Source organism: Macrotis lagotis, chromosome 4, assembly GCF_037893015.1.
Source record: "Macrotis lagotis isolate mMagLag1 chromosome 4, bilby.v1.9.chrom.fasta, whole genome shotgun sequence".
NCBI classification, from domain to species: domain Eukaryota; kingdom Metazoa; phylum Chordata; class Mammalia; order Peramelemorphia; family Peramelidae; genus Macrotis; species Macrotis lagotis.
Genome location: NC_133661.1, coordinates 34,008,658 through 34,026,835, shown reverse-complemented (window position 1 = coordinate 34,026,835; position 18,178 = coordinate 34,008,658). Strand labels below are relative to the sequence as shown.

The 18,178-nt window shown below is 38.4% G+C and overlaps 1 protein-coding gene across 5 annotated transcripts in view; it reads right to left on the bottom strand.

Annotated features, from left to right (window-relative positions):
* The window catches only part of SCAPER (S-phase cyclin A associated protein in the ER), a 381,601-nt gene that overhangs the window by 324,703 nt on the left and 38,720 nt on the right, over positions 1-18,178 (bottom strand). For all 5 annotated transcript variants that reach the window (XR_012477706.1, XR_012477705.1, XM_074232482.1 and 2 more), the window contains exons 4-7: positions 17,836-17,906; positions 13,191-13,388; positions 2,557-2,657; positions 1,844-1,960 (exon numbers count right to left, since the gene is read on the bottom strand). Coding sequence is in view for 3 of the 5 variants with exons in the window: in XM_074232482.1 (XP_074088583.1) it covers positions 1,844-1,960; positions 2,557-2,657; positions 13,191-13,388; positions 17,836-17,906 (487 nt within the window). In the remaining 2 variants the exon portion in view is untranslated. The remainder of the gene's footprint in view (positions 1-1,843; positions 1,961-2,556; positions 2,658-13,190; positions 13,389-17,835; positions 17,907-18,178) is intronic.

Below are 18,178 nucleotides of genomic sequence, written 5' to 3'. Positions count from 1 at the left end.
CACCCTGGTATAGGTCCTCAATTACTAGAGCAGTTTTGTGGTTGGTCTCCTCCTGATCTCAAGTCCATTCAACTGATAAAATGGTCTTCCTAAAAAGCAATATCCTAAAGGTCCATATCATCTCCCTCTGCCCCACATTCAATAAATCCCAGGGATTTTATGCTTTCTAGAATCAAATAGAAAATCCTTTTTTAGGCATTCAAAACCCTTTGTAACCTATCCTGCTTCTCCTATAAGCCCAGGTACTTTGTGACTCAGTGACACCAGTCTCCTCATTGTTCCTTGTATAAAATTCTCCACCTCCCAGTTTCTTACACTCTGACTGCTTGCCCAGACTCCTCTGCCTCTCAGCTTCCCTGGCTCCCTTCTAAACCCTCCTGATTCCCCCTAAACCTCTACAAGAAGCCTTTCCTGAACCTGCTTCACACGACCACCTTTTGGGCTGGTTCAGTCAAGACTGTCTTGTCTACAGAATTTTCCTTAGCTGTTTACTTGTTGTCTCCCCCATTAGACTGTGAGCTCCTTTGTGTCCCCACTGCTTAGCACACTGTAATGAGTGCTTGTTGGCAGGACTGACTATGCAAAAAATAATGCAAAATTCTTTAAGAAGTGAAATCACAGAGGCAGCTAGGTGGTGTAGTGGATAAAGCACCGGCCCTGGAGTCAGGAGGACCTGAGTTCAAATCTGACCTCAGACACTTAATAATTACCTAGCAGTGTGGCCTTGAGCAAGCCATTTAACCCCATTGCCTTGCAAAAAAAAAAAAACCCTAAAAAAACAAACAAACAAACAAAAACAACAAAAAGAGGTGAAATCATAGAGATGATTTGTCCAATGACCTCAAGTGACAAGTCACCAGGGAGATGTTCAGTCAAGATATCAGTAAGTATCATGGATGCTGTTCTTCAGTGAGTGAAAAACAGAAACTCTCTACTAATTTAAAAAAGAAAAAAATGATTCTTTAAATGCTCCTCCCTTGTACTACAAAGATACTACTACTACTACTCAGGGCAATTCACAATGAAAAAAGAGACCTTGGTGTCAACATCCACAGAAAGAACAAATTGGATGCAATGTCCAACTGCTAAGATGATCCTATGTGGTCAGACAGATGCTAAAAATGGATGATGAGGTGTCCAGTATTATGTAAATGGACACATGACACACTACAGGATCCACCTGCTGATTTTCACAAATCTCTGGGTCTTTTATCAAGATTCTCCTGTTGATGCTCCATTGCTGTGTATCCTCTGAAGCCCCAGAAAAGAGGGTGCTCAGTACCCCACTCTCAGCAGGGTCTGTGGTTCCGATCAAAATGGCTGTGACTTTCCTGGAGAGAAGTGAAGGTCCATCAGACTTGGGCAGAAGCTCCCCTGGTGCCATCTCCTCCAAAAGACTTTGAGCTGTCATTAATCCTCTTTTTGCTTCATTTTCCTCATTGGTAAAATGGGAATAACAGCCCCTACCTAGGTTAGGCTATTGTGAGCATCAAGTGAGAAAAGTGCATGGGACTGAGTCTGGTACATAAAAGGCACCTCAGAAAAAGGGAAATTACAGAGTCCAAGGGGACTTAAAAGGTGAACGGCAAACACAAACAGGTAGGTGGTAGTGTGGATAATGATAACTTGTATGGAACATGAATGACCAGGAAAAGGTGCCCAGGGAACGTCGTGAGACTGAAGTTGGGGGTGACACCTTGAGTTATCTACTATTGTTCCTAACACATTTTTAAAAATTCAACAAAAAAACAAGAATTCTGATTCAATGAGAGGACTCAGGGATTTAAGGGCTGGGGGGTCCAGGAATAGATCCTCCCATTCTTAAAGGTTTTGTGCATCTTACCCAAAATTTAAGCTTCTTCGAGCATTTGATGTTGCATTGATTCTATCTGTTGATGGGCTGGGAAGGACATGACGTCCTGGAGACATTTTCTTTACTTCCCATGCCAATGAAGTGGGTCTGCAATTCAAGAAAAAATTAACACATTAAAAATGAAAGTGTCACTGTCTCTAAAGTTCTGCTCAATAGAAGTTTACTAGGATGGTCCTGAGGAGCAGCAAAGACATCTGGCCATGAGATCTACCACTCATGGCAGCAGAGAATGAGCCATTTATAGAAGGCTTTATGGTGTAAAATGTGCTTGACAAAAGAGATCTTGGTTGACTCTATCATAGCCCACATAGGAGTCAGCAGTCAGCAGAGTCACTCACCCTCCTCCCTCATTAGGCAGGCCCTTCCTTCCTAACTGGGTTTTTCTACCAGTCACTCACTATCCCACTCTTATCTTCACAATTAGCAATATGATCCATCTGTCCAAGAAATGAAAAGGTTATGATGCTAACTAAGCACTGTTGCTTGAGCACCAAAGTATGGACACTACCTTACTCAATTAGAAGGTTCCTAGAATCTGAGCAATGCCAAAGTGTGCTAATGAGAAGGGAAGCCCTCAGAATGCTGTGTCAACTCAGAAGACTATGGGGTCAAATCCAGCTGTCAACCTTAAGCCTCATAACTAAAAATGAGATGGTAACTAGCTTACGTCAGAACACAATTACCTGCTTTGAGCATCTGCCTTTTCCAGTTTTTCTTGAAGCTGTATCCAGTCAATTAGAGCTTTAAAATCTCTTACATAGTTATCCAGCATCATCAGCACCTCCTGATTAGGGAAGAAAACGTTTCTTATTTGAGAAGAATGAAAATCCAAAGAAGGCCCAAGTGTTAATTCAAGCTTCTTAGGAACCAATCAATTTTTGCATTATCCTTTCAAAGAAGTGTATTGACATACCTTTCCTGATTTTGCCTATTCTCTAGCAATAGGGATTGAGTGTACTAAGAGGAACAGTTTAAAGAATATATGGTATCAGTGCTGTTCTTTCTTAAAACTTTCTAGAATGGTCATTAAAATACAAGGAAGGCAGGCAAAGTTCTTCCACTTTGTAGAAAGTGACTACAGGCAAGTCCATGTGGGCACCTGCTGGGTTCAAGTAAATTAAGCAGGATCCTTATAAAATTCTGACTCCTTTAAGGAAAGCACTGCCATAGGTTCAACAGTTAATTAACCATTTTTATTACAACTCTGAAGTGAAATTTGAGGGAGTCATTTACTCTTAATTAAAAATCTCATAGAAGTGAATGTAAGCTCCATTCAATTTTGAACCATAAATCTGAAGAACTAATCAGATTGGCTAATAAACAAAACAGTCAGTTACATTTTGAATATAAAATATCAATTAACAATAGTATGCAAATTGACTACTATGGAAATATGCTTTGCAGGACTATATGTATTATGGCTCTCATATTTCCTAACTTCTCAATGGATAGGGAAGGATGGAGGAAGGAGGGAGGGAAGGAGAGAATTTGGAGCTCTTTACTGAGAGCTGAGGTATTCCCCATGCAGATTTCAATCTAGGTTTACTAAGAGCCTCAAATGACATAAATGATACATATCTCTTTGTAACCAGAAAGTCTGAAGGAAACGTTAGTGACATGAAACTCTTCTCTTTACTCTCTGTCTTTCCTTTTGGAAGAGGACCCTGGGCACTGCATACCATCTGTGTGGGCCTCTTGATTTTTCCACTTGGACTGAGAAGAGACTGGCAGGCAGACGGAGGCCTAAGTCTTGACTCTCCCCACTCTCCTGTGAGATGGGACCTGTGAGCCTAAGAGCATCAGTTCAAGGTTCTAACAGCCATTCTCATATACTAGAGCACTCAACACGCTGTCTTTTAAACAGCTAAAGCGCCTTTGACAGAAGAACCTTTGATTTAGAGATAGTCTCAAAAACTGAGAATGAGTGGTATTAATGAATGAGTGGTATTGCCACATCTTTGATTCAGGAAGCTCTTTGATTTTAGTAAAACAAAAAGTCAAGTGCAGATATATTTTTTTATTTTCATTTCCTCTCATTCCAAAGTTCTTTCCACCATACCTCAACAGAATAGAATATAGGAAGATCTTACAAGTCTCCAAGAGTAGACAGAAAAACAGAAGTTCAGTTAAAGTATTCACATCAAAGATGAAAAATTCAACCAATAAAAGTAGTTTTCTGTTAAGTCCTAGGAAATGGAACAAAGCATCACTGGGACTGTGGTCTAATGTGCTGCTGCCAAGCCTCCTCCCCAGGGCGTACTGCATCATGACTAAAGAGGAAATGTCTGGGCAGGAGGACCACTGGGGCCCCTTCAGTTCTGGGGTTCCACAAGTCTCTGCTTTAAAACACAACCTCTCTGTTGTCAATGAGTTTCCAAAGACAGAAGAAATGTAAGCTGAATGTCAATGACAGAGAATCTTTCTAAAATCAGCTGACTGGAATCAGAGGACAAGATTCTTGTGCTCTACCGAACACATCTGTCATGATGCCTGTTATTTTACTTCTCCCTGGGGCCCAAGTTCTACAGGTATGGGTGGCAAAAAGAGTTTGGGGAAGAAATAATAACAGGCCCTTCAGCTGAAATCTCCCTTCTTGTTCCTAAAGGAGGAGCAGCAAGATAGGCACAAAGATAATGGCCACAGTTGAAACTGAGGTACACAAGATGTTGCTGGTATTGGAGACAATCACCATACTAGCCATACACATTATTCTTACATTAATGGAAAAGGTTCATTTTCCTAATTTCCCAATGGAAAATAGCAAGTGTATATGAACATTACTATCATTTGGTTCAAAACCCACTATCTTGCAGAAACAGTTTTCAATCATTTTCGCTATGATTCTATATCAACTTAGAAAACTGTGAAGTAAAGACTCAAGGATGGTAAAAATATATCAAAATTTTCAAAATTAATGCTTGGTAACAACATGATTTCATATTTTAAAGTTATACTTCTCTTAAAAAGAATTCCCTGAACAAAAAGATATTGTTTTCTTCCTATCAAAGACAATTCTTGGTGTCCTTCACTGGTAATAAAAGTCTAAAACAATCAAGAAAAGAACACATTACGTATTTTAACAGAACACCTCTCAATTCCATGAATATAATTTTTAATCTTTAAATTCATTCTGTTTAAATCATTCACATTAGAGATCAGGAAGATTTCATTGAGAATAATTTATTGAGGAAGTTTGCTCCTGATTTCTCTTTTTTTTTTCTGTTGTTAGAGCCTGAAGAATGCACACTCGAAGCAGCTGCATTTCTGCTACTAGAGTTGGCCCACAGAAGGGACAGTGATGGCTTAAACAACCTATTTTAAGGAATGTTTAGCTCCACATTATCAGAAGGGATCAGAGCACGACCATGCAGCTGTAATCCGAGTCATGTTTTAGGAACAAGGGAATACAAACAAGACAAGCAGCTGGAGCGGCCCCATACTCACTGATGCACATCTTTCTCCCTAAAGCTATGAAGGCCATTTTGTCAAGCAGGATGAAGCTGAACAAAAGTAGCTCTGAAAGCAACATTACAGGCAGTCAGATAACGACATATAGATGTACAGCTAAAATTACCAATTAGTTTACCAATTGGCTGCAACGGATTCGATTGGTTTGTAATTCATTCTAGTTACTGGCGCATCCAGCAGGCTGGTTGGCGCCATCCCTTTGTCGTCCTGACACACAATCCTGGTGCCAAGCCCTGGGGCCCGGGACATCCCTAACAGCAGGGAGTGCAATGGGGTGGACCCAGAAGTGTGGAGCAAAGCATGGTCCCAACAAGAGAGAGCCTGTGGATGGATGAGGGGGAGCCCCTCAAGGCTCTAGCTAAACTTTAAGAGTCCCTTCACAAGAACCCAGACCTCTGGGAACAGAATATGTCCAAAGGCTACGAATCAAAACAAAGCCTCTGACTTGAAGCCCGTCCTCTGGAGGCCTCTGCCCTCCATTCTGAAATGAGCTTCTCCATGGGAAAGCCACTTCAAGCGAGGTCAACAAGCATTTATTAAACACTGCCTGTACATTTAAGCACTGTACAACAGCTTTTAAGAGAAAAGTAGCTCCAGGACACACACACCAGCCCCTGATTTCATTTGGTCTTCTCATTTGTTTCTGATCACATTCACTGCTACAATGAATGATTCATCAGACCCACCAAAGCTCAAGAGTGGCACAGAAGCAACCACGCACTCCATTCCCACTGGGGACACTCCTGTTATATTAAGCTGTCTAACAAGGACCAAGTAACCTGAACAAAAGTGGCTTCCCATGTGGTCCCCCCACACACACATTTTCCAATTGTGTAGAAACTTTTTTAAATATAAAAAATCTTCATGGACCTCCCTATGATAGTGGCAACACAATTAGAATCTGGTGAGTGAGAAAATATAGAGGGACAAAAAAGCCATTAAGAATTCATTAACATATTTAAAGATTTTAAATATCATATCAATAGCTTCTAAATACATTTGAAAAAGATGAATATATGTAATAGGTCAAGACATTTGATGGGGTTATGTAAAGCATGTTTATTGAATTGAGACATACTGCATATTTTACGTGAGCTAATTCAGACTCAAATACCAATGTTTGGAGGACAAAGTAATGAGAAAGTGGGGCTTCATCTGGGACTTGAAGAAATCCAGGGAATCCAGGAAGAGGAGAAGGAGAGTACTTCAGGCCCAGAAGACACCAAAGCCAAGAGATGGGGGTTCTTATTCAAGAATAAACAAGGATGCCAGTGTTACCAGATGACATAGTTGGTGGATAGGGAGGAAGGCAAGGAGAGAGAAAAGTAGGAGAAAGGGTCAGGAGAATGGCATGTCACATCTGTGCTTTAGGAAGATCAATCTGGCAACTGAATCGCAGATAAACTAGAGTGGGGAGGGACCTGAGGCAGCAGACCCACTAGCAGACTCTGGCAGTAACTGAGGAATGAGGTGATGAGGGCCTACACTGGGATGGGAGTAGAGGGAACAGTGTCAGAGGAGAGAAGAGGGCAATGTATAAGAAGTATTCTGCGGGGAAAAGCTGAAGGTCGTGAAAGTCACCACTATTAATTGTAGCATCTGAGGATTTCTTAACAATAGGCTTAAAATCATGCTGCCATCTCTATTAATTTCCTATCTTTGGGGGTCACAGATGAAGCTTTTGAGTCTGTTGTCCTAATTCCATTTTCTCAAAAGTTCTATGGTTTTTACTGTGCAATTTTGTGTAGCCTGGTGCTTTTGCGGAATGCATGTGCCAAGTTGTAAGGAGAAAGGTCTGTATTATCCAAGAAGAGGGGAAAAGGACCTTTAGTGAAACAAGCCCTTGGGAGTCTACTGTCTATAACAAAGACAAACCACATGAATATAACTGCAAATGTCTTTTTACAAAAATAGAGACACCTAAATATTCTGAGAACATTCATTGTTCATGGGAAGGCCCAACCAATACCATAAAAATAAAATACTCCTAAGGAATATTTTATAGAGCTAGAAAAATTCACTGGAGGAATAAAAGGTCAAGAATCTCAAAGATAATAATGAAAAAAGGTGGGAAGAAAGTACCACATTTCAAATTAACATATAAAGCAATAAATATCAAAATTATTTGATATTATTATATAGAACTGAGTCGAATTTTTTAAAAACAAGCCATTCCTCAATTGACAAATGGTCAAAGGATATGCAAGAGCAATTTGCAGATGAGTAAATCAGGGCAATCCAAGGTCATATGGGGAATTGTTCTAAATCACTACTTATCGGAGAAATGCAAATTGAAGCATCTCTGGGGTACCACCTCATACCTCTCAGACTGACCAATATGACCAGAAAGGACAATGATCAATATTGGAGGGGATGTGGGAAATCTGGGACATTGATGCATTGTTGGTGGAGATATGAACTCATTCCACCTTTCTGGAGAGCAATTTGGAATTACACCCAAAGGGCAACAACAATGTGCATACCCTTTGATCCAGCAATACCACTGTTGGGTCTATACCCTGAAGAGGTTAGGAAGAGACACCACTCATACAGGAATATTCATAGCAGCCCTGTTTGTGGTGGCAAAGAGTTGGAAACTGAGTGAATGTCCATCAATTGGGGAATGGCTTAACAAACTGTGGCATATGTATGTGATGAAACATTGTAGTTCTAATGGAAACCAGGAGGGACGGGAATTCAGAGAAGCCTGGAGAGATTTGCATGAACTGATGCTGAGTGAGATGAGCAGAACCAGAAGAACATTGTACATCCTAACAGCAACATGGGGTGATAATTAACTTTAATAGACTTGCTCATTCCATCTGTGTAACAATCAGACACAATTTTGGCATACCTGTGATGAAGAATACCATCTGTATCCAGAGAAAGAATTGTGGAGTTTGAGCAAAGACCAAAGACTATTACCTTTAATTTAAAAAAAAAAAACATTTTATTATGTAATTTTACTATCTCTCTTATACTTTATTTTTCTTCCTTAAGGATATGATTTCTCTCTCATCACATTCAACTTAGATCAATACATACCATGGAAACAATGTAAAGACTAACAGGCTGCCTTCTGTGGGGGGTGGGGGGAGGGAAGTGAGATTAGGGGGGAAAATTGTAAAATTCAAGATAAATAAATTTTTTAAAAAAAATTATGTGATACTAGTTAAGAAATAGAATGATTGATCAGGGGAACAGATTAACTATGTAATATTCAAAAGCAAATAAATCTTAAGACCTAGAATTCAAAAATCGAGCTATTGATCTAAGGATTCATCATTTGACAAAACCTGCTGGGAAAATTGAAATCCATATACTAAAATAAGCTCCAAGATATACCAATGGAAATATGACTTACATATGAAAGGTCATACTATGAACCAATGAGAGGAACAAGCAAGACATTAACTTTGGAACATGGAAGCAAAAGAAGAATTCACGTCCAAACAAGGGATATGCTGGATCAGAGACTACAAAATGCCAATGCAGCTAAGATCAGGGAAGGGAAAGAGGTAAACAGGAAAAAATTTCTTTGCAGCAAATTTCTTTAATAAAGTTCTCAACACCAAACTATCTGAGAAAAAAATTCAAACCTCTAAAAATAAAAGTCTTTCCCCAATAATAAATGTGATCACAGGCAAATGAATAGGGAATTCTCAAGAGAAGAACTCTAAGCAATTAACAACATATGTAAAAATGCTCCAAATCACAAAAATTAGAAAAACACACATTAGAACAACTCTGAGAATCTAGCTCATAACCAAGACATGGATGAAACTGATAAAGAACTTAACTGACAAATGTTGGCAGGTTGTCAGAAAAACAGGGACTGATGTGCTGTTGGTAAGAGCTATACAGTCAAGCCATTCTGAAAAACAATTTGAAAATCTACCCTCTCCCCCCAAAAAAAGTCACTAAACTGTGCATACACTCTCACAAGTCCAAACCTGCAAAGTAATAGAAGACAGAGAAAAAGGACCAAAATGTATAAAAAAAAAAATTATAACCACTATTTTGTGCAAAGAACGAGAAGCTAAGGGAAATGGACAAACAAATGACATGGATTAGTATTGAGTCATAAGAAATAATAAATTGGACAATTTCAGGGAAAACTGGAAAGATCTACTTAACTGACAAATCCAATCTTTCCAGGTCTCTCGACAGCCCCTGATGCTGCCGATCACCCTCTTCTTAGGAATGTTCTTTGCTCTCTAGGTCTCCCTAATTGACCCGCCTCTCTCCATCTGACTCATCTATTCAATTTCTTTTACTGGATCTTCCTCCAAGTGACACCTCCTACCTGTCAGTCTTCCCCCAAGGCTCAGTCTTGGATGGCTGTCTCTTCTTCTTCTGTATTTTCTCACTTGGAGATCTATTTAATCATCCCTAACCTCTCCCATGACCTCCAGTCTCATATCATCAATTGCCTATTAGATATCTTGAATAAGATGTTCCACAGACATCTCAAACTCCATGTGTCAAAAAGTGGACTTATTATATTTTCTCCCAAAGCTCCTCCCTCATCCCAGCATTACTATTACTATCAAAAGCACCCATCTTCCCAGTCTCATCCTTGACCCTTCACTTACATTCACTCCATATGTCCAAAGGGCTGCCAAGTCTTGTCCCTTCGATCTTTACCACCTCTCTCATCTGACCCCCTTCTCTCCACTTACACCACCACCCAGGTGCAGGCCCTCATCACCTCATGCCTGAACTATTGCTTGAAGCTTCTGGTGGGTCTCCCTGACTCAGTCTCTGCCAGATATATCTTCCTCAAGGGCAGATCTGATTATGTCAGCACCATCCAATAAGCTCCAGTGGTTCCCTATTACCTCTAGCAATAACAAATTCCAAATCAAATACAAAATCCTTCCCAGCAAGCCCCCCCTCCTTTACACCTGTCCAATCATCTTTCATTTTATTCCATTTCACCAACAGCCCTGTGTTCTTGGTGCTCCTTGCTCCAGACAGTCCGAGTCCATGTCCCTGCTCCATCTGATCCTTTACCCTCACTGCCCCAGGTCTAGAATCCTCCCCACCCTCAACTCCCTGTCCTGGCTTCATCCATGTGATCTCTTTGGGGGGTGGGGTGTCTCTGTGTCCACAGAACCCACTCAACACCATGCTGGCACAGAATAAGCACTAAATCAATTCTTGCTGATGACTGAAGAGTGTAGAGACCAAAGCCAAGAGAACTATTTATGTCCTAACAATACGATGAACAACTTGGAAAGACATGAGAACTTTACACAACCTCGATTTTGAGGACTAGAAACCTGCTACCACACCCCCTGTCACTAAAACATGCATTTTTGGACATGGCCAATTAGGGAATACGCTTTGCTCAGTAATGTATATTAGTTAAAAGTTTTTTCATTTTGTTTCTTTTAGGAATAAGAGATGAAATGGGGAGAGGCAGTGAGAAAGAAAAAATGCTTTTTAACTGAAAAAAATCGTAACAAAATCATAAAAATATCTTCTAAAAATTCATATACATTAAGGATAGTGTTGAAGGGAGAAAGAAGTCATGTCTTGAAAATGCGCTTATGAATGAAACTTTGAATTGGTGGGAGAAAGAACATGGTAAAGGAAGGGGAAAAGAATTAGTATAGGATGATTATCTGCACATTATCCTCAGGTCTTGACATTCATATGGCACTTTAAAAACTGAAACACAGTAGGTACTTAAGAAATGCTTATTGATGAGTCATATCTAAATAGAAAGTCTCTTCTGCTCTGCCAGCTGCTGGCAAAGCCACCCTCTCTGATCACAATGGCTTCCATACTGCCTAGTGTTGCCGAGTTCTTTCAAAGGAAATGTCTTATATCACAATGAGAACAAGGATTTTTCTACAGATTTCATTTTAAAAGGGGGAAGGAAAATTTTCCCCACAGAAAATCAGGATGGCTAATGTTCACTGAAAATAAATATTATTTAACCTTTGTGATGCCAACTCCTTATCTAGACAGAGTACTGAAAATACATTCTTCTTTGTTTTAACAGTCTCAAAGAATCCTATTGTTCCATATGGAGCTATACTGCTTGCTTACTTGTTTGGAACACCAAAATGAAACCTAGAGTAATCTTTGGGGACTTGATGTAAGGTATTATTATCCCTCTCTTTACAAATAACGAAATGGAGCCTCAGAAACTTGAAGAGCTTGGCCCAGGGACTGAAGCAGAATTCACTATGGCCTTTCTCAGACCCAAGTCCAGTCTTCCACCCACTAAGTCCCAAAGTCTCTCATGAGCTACTGCTCCTGCATCTGCAAAATGAAATGATTAGTTAAATTGTCTCCAGATCATCTTAGAGATCAGCCACTAACTTCTCTAGGTGCTAAGGTATTTATTTAAGTCTCACCATGTCTGATCAGAATTCCAAGAAGGACAAATACAATCTGAAAAGAAGACAATAAGTGGTTTTCCAAATGTATTCTAGTTTTCTACCAACTATATAAAAAAACTTCAATTGTTCAATATGTCATTATGTCTGTTATTTCATAAATGTTGGTACTCAATCCACAGGAAGAGATATTTCACAATTTGCAGCTACATAACATCAGAATAATATTAACATTTTAAAAAGATGAATTCTGTTTCAAAGTGAAGGGTTAGGGTCCTTAAAAACACTGCCTTATTTCCCAAATACCATCCAGTCTACTTTCTTCCACCACATCTCACTGTCCATCTGCAATGTCTGCCCAAGATAGAAGCATTACTAGTACAACACAGGGAGCTATTCACCCAATTATATATGATAGGGATGCGATCCTTACAAGTCAAGAATCTGACTACACTTCAAAACAGACTATTTTTTTTAAACAACAAAACATTTTCTGTACTGAAAATATAACTGTGGTAATTTAGCCACCAATTTGGAAACTTAGCTACTGTTCATTTTGAAACCTGCTTTTGATATTTATACACTTAATTTCAAACCCAATTTGGCTGTTCTTAATTTAGAAGGAAAAATAGATTCCTGTGATAAAATGTGAATTCACTTTAGACCCTATTTCAAAGACTACATAATGATTTCCAGAGTTTGTTGAGCTTTTTATTCATGTTTAATGTAAAAGGAAAAGTTGTCTCTAATATTTCCGTAAAGTTATACTGTTCTGGTTATTCTCAATTTTTATGATAGTTTTATTCATCATACAGCAAATATAATATATAATTTATACTTATTAAAAGGGTCACACAATTGAATTTTTATGCTTTTGTGTCTCTGTTTAATATCCACTACAAACACAAGGTTATCTAAAATTAGAAAACACACCTTACAATGACATCCCACCCAGACATTGTTTATGTTTGGCCATCAATCTCACTTTTTCTCCCAGCAGAGTGAATTAGAAGAGTGATAACTATCTCAGCCCAAAGGGTACAATGTACAATTAAGACATTAAGCAGGAAACCAAAGAATGTGAAAACAGACAGAATCCTACTAGTGCCATCTACAGCAGAAATGGAGAATGCACCAAAGACTGATTCAAAATAAAACTAGGAGGGGCTGTTTACTTAAATTCATTGCCTCTTACAGTAAATTGTAACAACATTATAGAAAACTTTTTTACTCAACACAGAAAATTAGAATAACCTAGTTCAAGAAATGAATATGCTTTTCAATCAGAAGAGAGGATTTGAAACGGAACAATCACCTGAATTTGCACCAAATCAAAAAAAAAAAAAAAGAGCAGCAATGTCCAAGAGACACCCCTCCATACACACACTCATGCACACAAAGTAAGGTAAGGAGATGGTTTTGAAGAATTGAAGTTCAAAAAACATCAAGATGATAATGGGAAACAATTTAAAATGGAGCCTCATGATGAATCTTACCTTACACTCCACCACACTTTGATCTGATTCACATGTAACATAGATTTCGTCTACTGCTCGTCGAAGATTGTCAAAAAGGAAGGCCCAGTAGCGTGCTCTTAGATCAATTTTCCGAGGGTGCCTTGTTTTAGTGGGACTTTTCTCAAAATGTTTATCTCCAGCTGAAGAGGATGTTATTTTACAGTCTACTGGAGCATTCTAAAGTAAGTTTAAAAAATATGAAATCATTTTTATTATCAAGAAATATTAATTTGTGTAAAATATACTCAACATATTTAAACTATTTTAGACAAAACACCCTCCTTTTCTATTTACAGTATAACTATATTAAGTGGAAAAGAGTTTCTTGCCAGAAACAAAAGGGGCAGTTTTGTGATTCAGTATTTTGATTCAAATATTATTAGATGAATATTTAAGTTCAGGTACAATAGTTCACAATATTCTGAAAATAAAAAGTCATCCATGCAGTTCCTCATTTAATAGAGCACAAATTCAAAGCCTCCTCCCACACAGTGTGACCTAGACTCTCCAAAGCCCAGTAGATGTAAGACAAGTCTCTACCAGGACAGAAAGGCTCCCAGACCGCTAAGCGTGCAGAGGTTAGTTCCCAAAATGAGACAGTGAATTTCTTGATCATAACAATTCACAATATTATCTACTAGGGCCCAGAGGGCTAGGAAATAGCATCATCTGCTGTGGCTGCTTAGTGTGACTCTACCCACAGACTATAAATCCAGACTAAGTACAGTGCAGATGTCTATCCACAAATGTTATTCCTGGATAGTTGAGACCTGAGCTTGAAGTCAGAAAGGTATGGGTTCAAATTCCACTTCATACATTTATTAGTGATATGATCATGAACAAACCGCTTAACTTCTCTAAACCTCAGTTCTTCATCTGACAAGCAAGGATATTAATGTATATAGTACACACTCACAGGGCTGCTGTGAATGTAAATGAAATAATGAGGCCATAATACGAATATCAGTTATTAATTTTATATACTAAATGTTTAACTTAAAATTTAGAATTCACTCCAATCTAAGAATATGCACAACAGTTACAGTCAATGCTCTAATTTTATCTTAAACTATTTTTCCCAAGAATGTAAAAACTACAATGAATCCAGGAATGAAACCTAAAAAGCTAGGAACAGAATTAGAGCCAAGAACCCATGCAAACAACTAGAATGGATAATTGACTGAAATTATATTCACACATGTATAAAAAATACATGAAACATCATTCAATCATCTGGATAAACACTCCTTTTTATAAATACAAAATTACCTATTTACAGAATTTCAGAAAATGCTTGCAAGCTAATGAACAAAACAAGATTATTCTGAGAGAAAAATTAATGCACTACTATTGAGTAGTATTTCAGTACTGAATATGAAACAACTGCACATCACTCCACTGATACTTTACAAACTGAACTAAAATTAAAATTTGACCTATTCCAACACAGACAATCTCCAATGCCAGCTGGGTGTGTTACTGGAAAATATCCAGTTAGCAGGAACATCTACCATAGATGTTGGGCCTTTAATATCTTGTTTCAGCCTTAGGCTATTAGAGTTATGTTGCTTCCCAACCATTACAGACATTCCCTTTTCACAGGGGAATCTTTTCTAACTGTACTACTGATTTCAAAACAGAATATACACAGAAACTAGCACCACTGCCACTAAAAACAACAACAAAGTCCCAAAGCACAGTCCCACATTACAGAGATGGGTTCTTCCCTCCACTACTTCTCCCTCATTGTCAACTTCCTTATCCTGAAGGAGACTCCCATCTCTTCAATAAACTTCCCCTATCCGGACACTAAATTTCAACTAAGTCGTCCTTTATTTTACATTTCTAATTAATTGGCAGAACGTGATTTTATCTACACAGCATTTCCTCTATTTGTCCATGGTTCTCTCACTGTCTTGACTTACTGACACTTTTCTCATCTTCTGATTGGAAGTCACAAGCCATTGATCGAATCCAGGCCCTACCAGTTACTAAGGACATGAACTTGGGAAGATCACTTGACCCTCAGTTTCCTCAACTGCAAAATGAAAAGACTGAATTAAATAATCTACAAGGATCTTCAAGTTAGATTTATGACTATAGATTTACGATACTATATGATTTATGATTGTAGATAGCAAGCACCACCCTCTCCCTTAAAAGCTCCATCCTTGTCTTCACCAATGCTGTCATCTTGGCCCCTCACTTTACCAAGACTGTCCCAATTTGCCATCCCACTATGGACCAAACATCAGTGCTTCCAAGTGCTTCAGGACATGACTTGGCATCAATGGCAAGGCCTCCATACACACCCCCACAGCGTACCCCACCTCAAATACAAACTATCTCACCTCAAATACTAACTGTCCACATACATGGAATATTCAGTCTTAGGGAGCCTGGCATCTCTCTCCCATGACTTACAAAGCTTCTCAAATCCTACTTCCGACTTCCTCTACAGAAGAGCAGCATGCCTGTAGCTCTCTTCATGGAACTCCAACAGTCCTTTTTACCCCTCCCCCAAGTCAGGAGCCTCTAGTTGTCCTCCTAAGGAGCCTGTTACCTTGCTCTGTATAGGATGGGAATCCTTCAGGTGTTACCTTTATGTTCCTATTCCATTTCTCCAGCCAACCTTCTGTTATAGAATTCTGTAGGTGTCTAAAATAGTAACTAAAATAATAACTCCTTAGGGGCAGAGATCAATTGACCTAACTTATCTGTGTAATACGTTGTACTGGGCATAATAAGATATCTAAAGAACCATTTATAGTTGTTCCCAACATGGGCCACATTTTTCCCCCATCTAGCCTGTAAAAAACCTTGATGTAACCGGTTCACAGGGCCAGACGTTCTAGTTTCTCCAAAACCATGGAAGACATCAGTTAACAGTTTCTTCACCAGCCATCTATATTCTAGGGTATTTAGGTGGAGCAGTGGGAAAAGCACAGGTCTTACAACAGGAAGATCTGAAATTAAATTCTGCTTCAGATACTTCTTAGCTGTATGACCTTGAGCAAGTCACTTAACTCTCTGGGTCTCAATTTCCCCAACTATAAAATGGGGATACTTACAACAATCTCAAAGGGTTATTGTGAGGACATATATAAAAACAAACTCAAAAAACTGTACAAACTTTTAAGCACTATATAAATGTAATTTACTATTGTCATAATTAGTATCATTATCATTAGAAGCTGTAGCAGGTAGAAGGTAGGCATACTAGTCTATTTAAAAATTCCAAAATCAAAGGCGTGATGCAAAAAAAACCCAATAAAACTGTGTGAAATGAAAAATAAAGGCCACACCCATTTAACTTATGGAGTAGGATAAACTTGTATTCTGACACTCTAAAATTGCTATTATTTTCATTCAGATATGTTCAATCTTTTATGACCCAGGCCTTTCTGTCCTCTGCTATCTCTCAAAGTCCTTCCAAGATCATGTTCTTTGTTTCCATGATCCTCTCTATCTATTTTATTCACTGCCATCTCTTTTTCCAGTGCAAACCCATTTTCTTACTATGTGGCCAAAGTACTGAAGCTTTTGTATCTGACCTTCCAGTGAATATAGTCTAAATTAGTTTCTTTAAATATTAATTCACTTGATCCCCTTGATATCCAAGGAATTCTCAAAAGTCTTCTCCAGCATCACAATTCAAAAGCATCAATTCTGGGGTGCTCAGTTTTCCTTAGAAGTCAACTCTCACAACCATACAATGCTGCCAAAAAAAAAAACATAGCTCTGACTATGGGCCTTTGTCAACAAGATGATGTCTCTGCTTTTTGATATGACATAATTTTCCTTCCAGGGAGCAAGTGTCTTTATTTTTGCAAGTGTTTTTTAATTTCATAGCTGCACCAATCTTTGAGCCCAAGAAGATATAAAATGTGACACTGTTTCCATTTCTTCTCTCTCTGTTTGTTAGAAGTAATAAAGTTTCCCAGATCTTAAGTCTTTTGGTATTAAGCTTTAAGCTAGTTTTTAACACTCTACTCTTTCACTCTCATCAAGAGGTTTCTTAATTCTTCTTCACTGTCTGCCATCAGAATGGTATTGTCTGCATATTGATATTGCTTCCAGTAACCTTAATTCCAGCTTTTGATTCATCCAGCCCGGTATTCTGCATTATGTACTTATATTGCATATAAGTTAAATAAACAAGTGACAGTATACAACCATAAAATTAGGTTGATATTATTGCCAGGATCAATTCACCCTTTCTGAACTAGCAAAAGATCTAACAGCTAAACTAGAATCAAAGGATATTACAGATGGAGAGGAGCTTAAAATTCAAATGCCCCCATTTGTACATGAAGACACTGCAGATGAGGGAATAAGTAACTTGCCCTAAGTCATGACCAAGAAAACCCAGGTCTTAAAACTCCTAGTCTGGGAGTCTTTTCACAGCACCATTACTTCACTAGGAAGAGAGCAATAAAAGAACTCACATATGCAGAATCAATGAAATGCAGCACACTGCTTTATGGAATGTATGCACTGAATTAAAATTCAAATCTGTATATAAGTAAAACAAGAAATATATAATTTCTGAGTCATCAGATCCTTCTATCACAACATTAAGGAGCTGGCTGAAAATCATTAAGTAGAAATGCTTATACCACACCTGTTTTGCAGTTTTATGTGTGCCCTGGATAGCTCTCTTAGACTTTCCACCAGTTTGCCATTTAGACTTTCCTTCAATAAAACAACAAAAAAAAAGGTTGTCACTTATAAGGAAATCACTTCAATTATTTCATTCAGACATCAAAAGATTTAACTTCATTGAATTAAAACACTTTTATTTGATATCACACTGGAAATTGCAGTAAGAGAGAAAAAAGATTATTTCTTTTTTTTTTTTTTTGTAAGATTTTTGCAAGGCAAATGGGGTTAAGTGGCTTGCCCAAGGCCACACAGCTAGGTGTGTCTGAGACCGATTTGAACCCAGGTACTCCTGACTCCAGGGC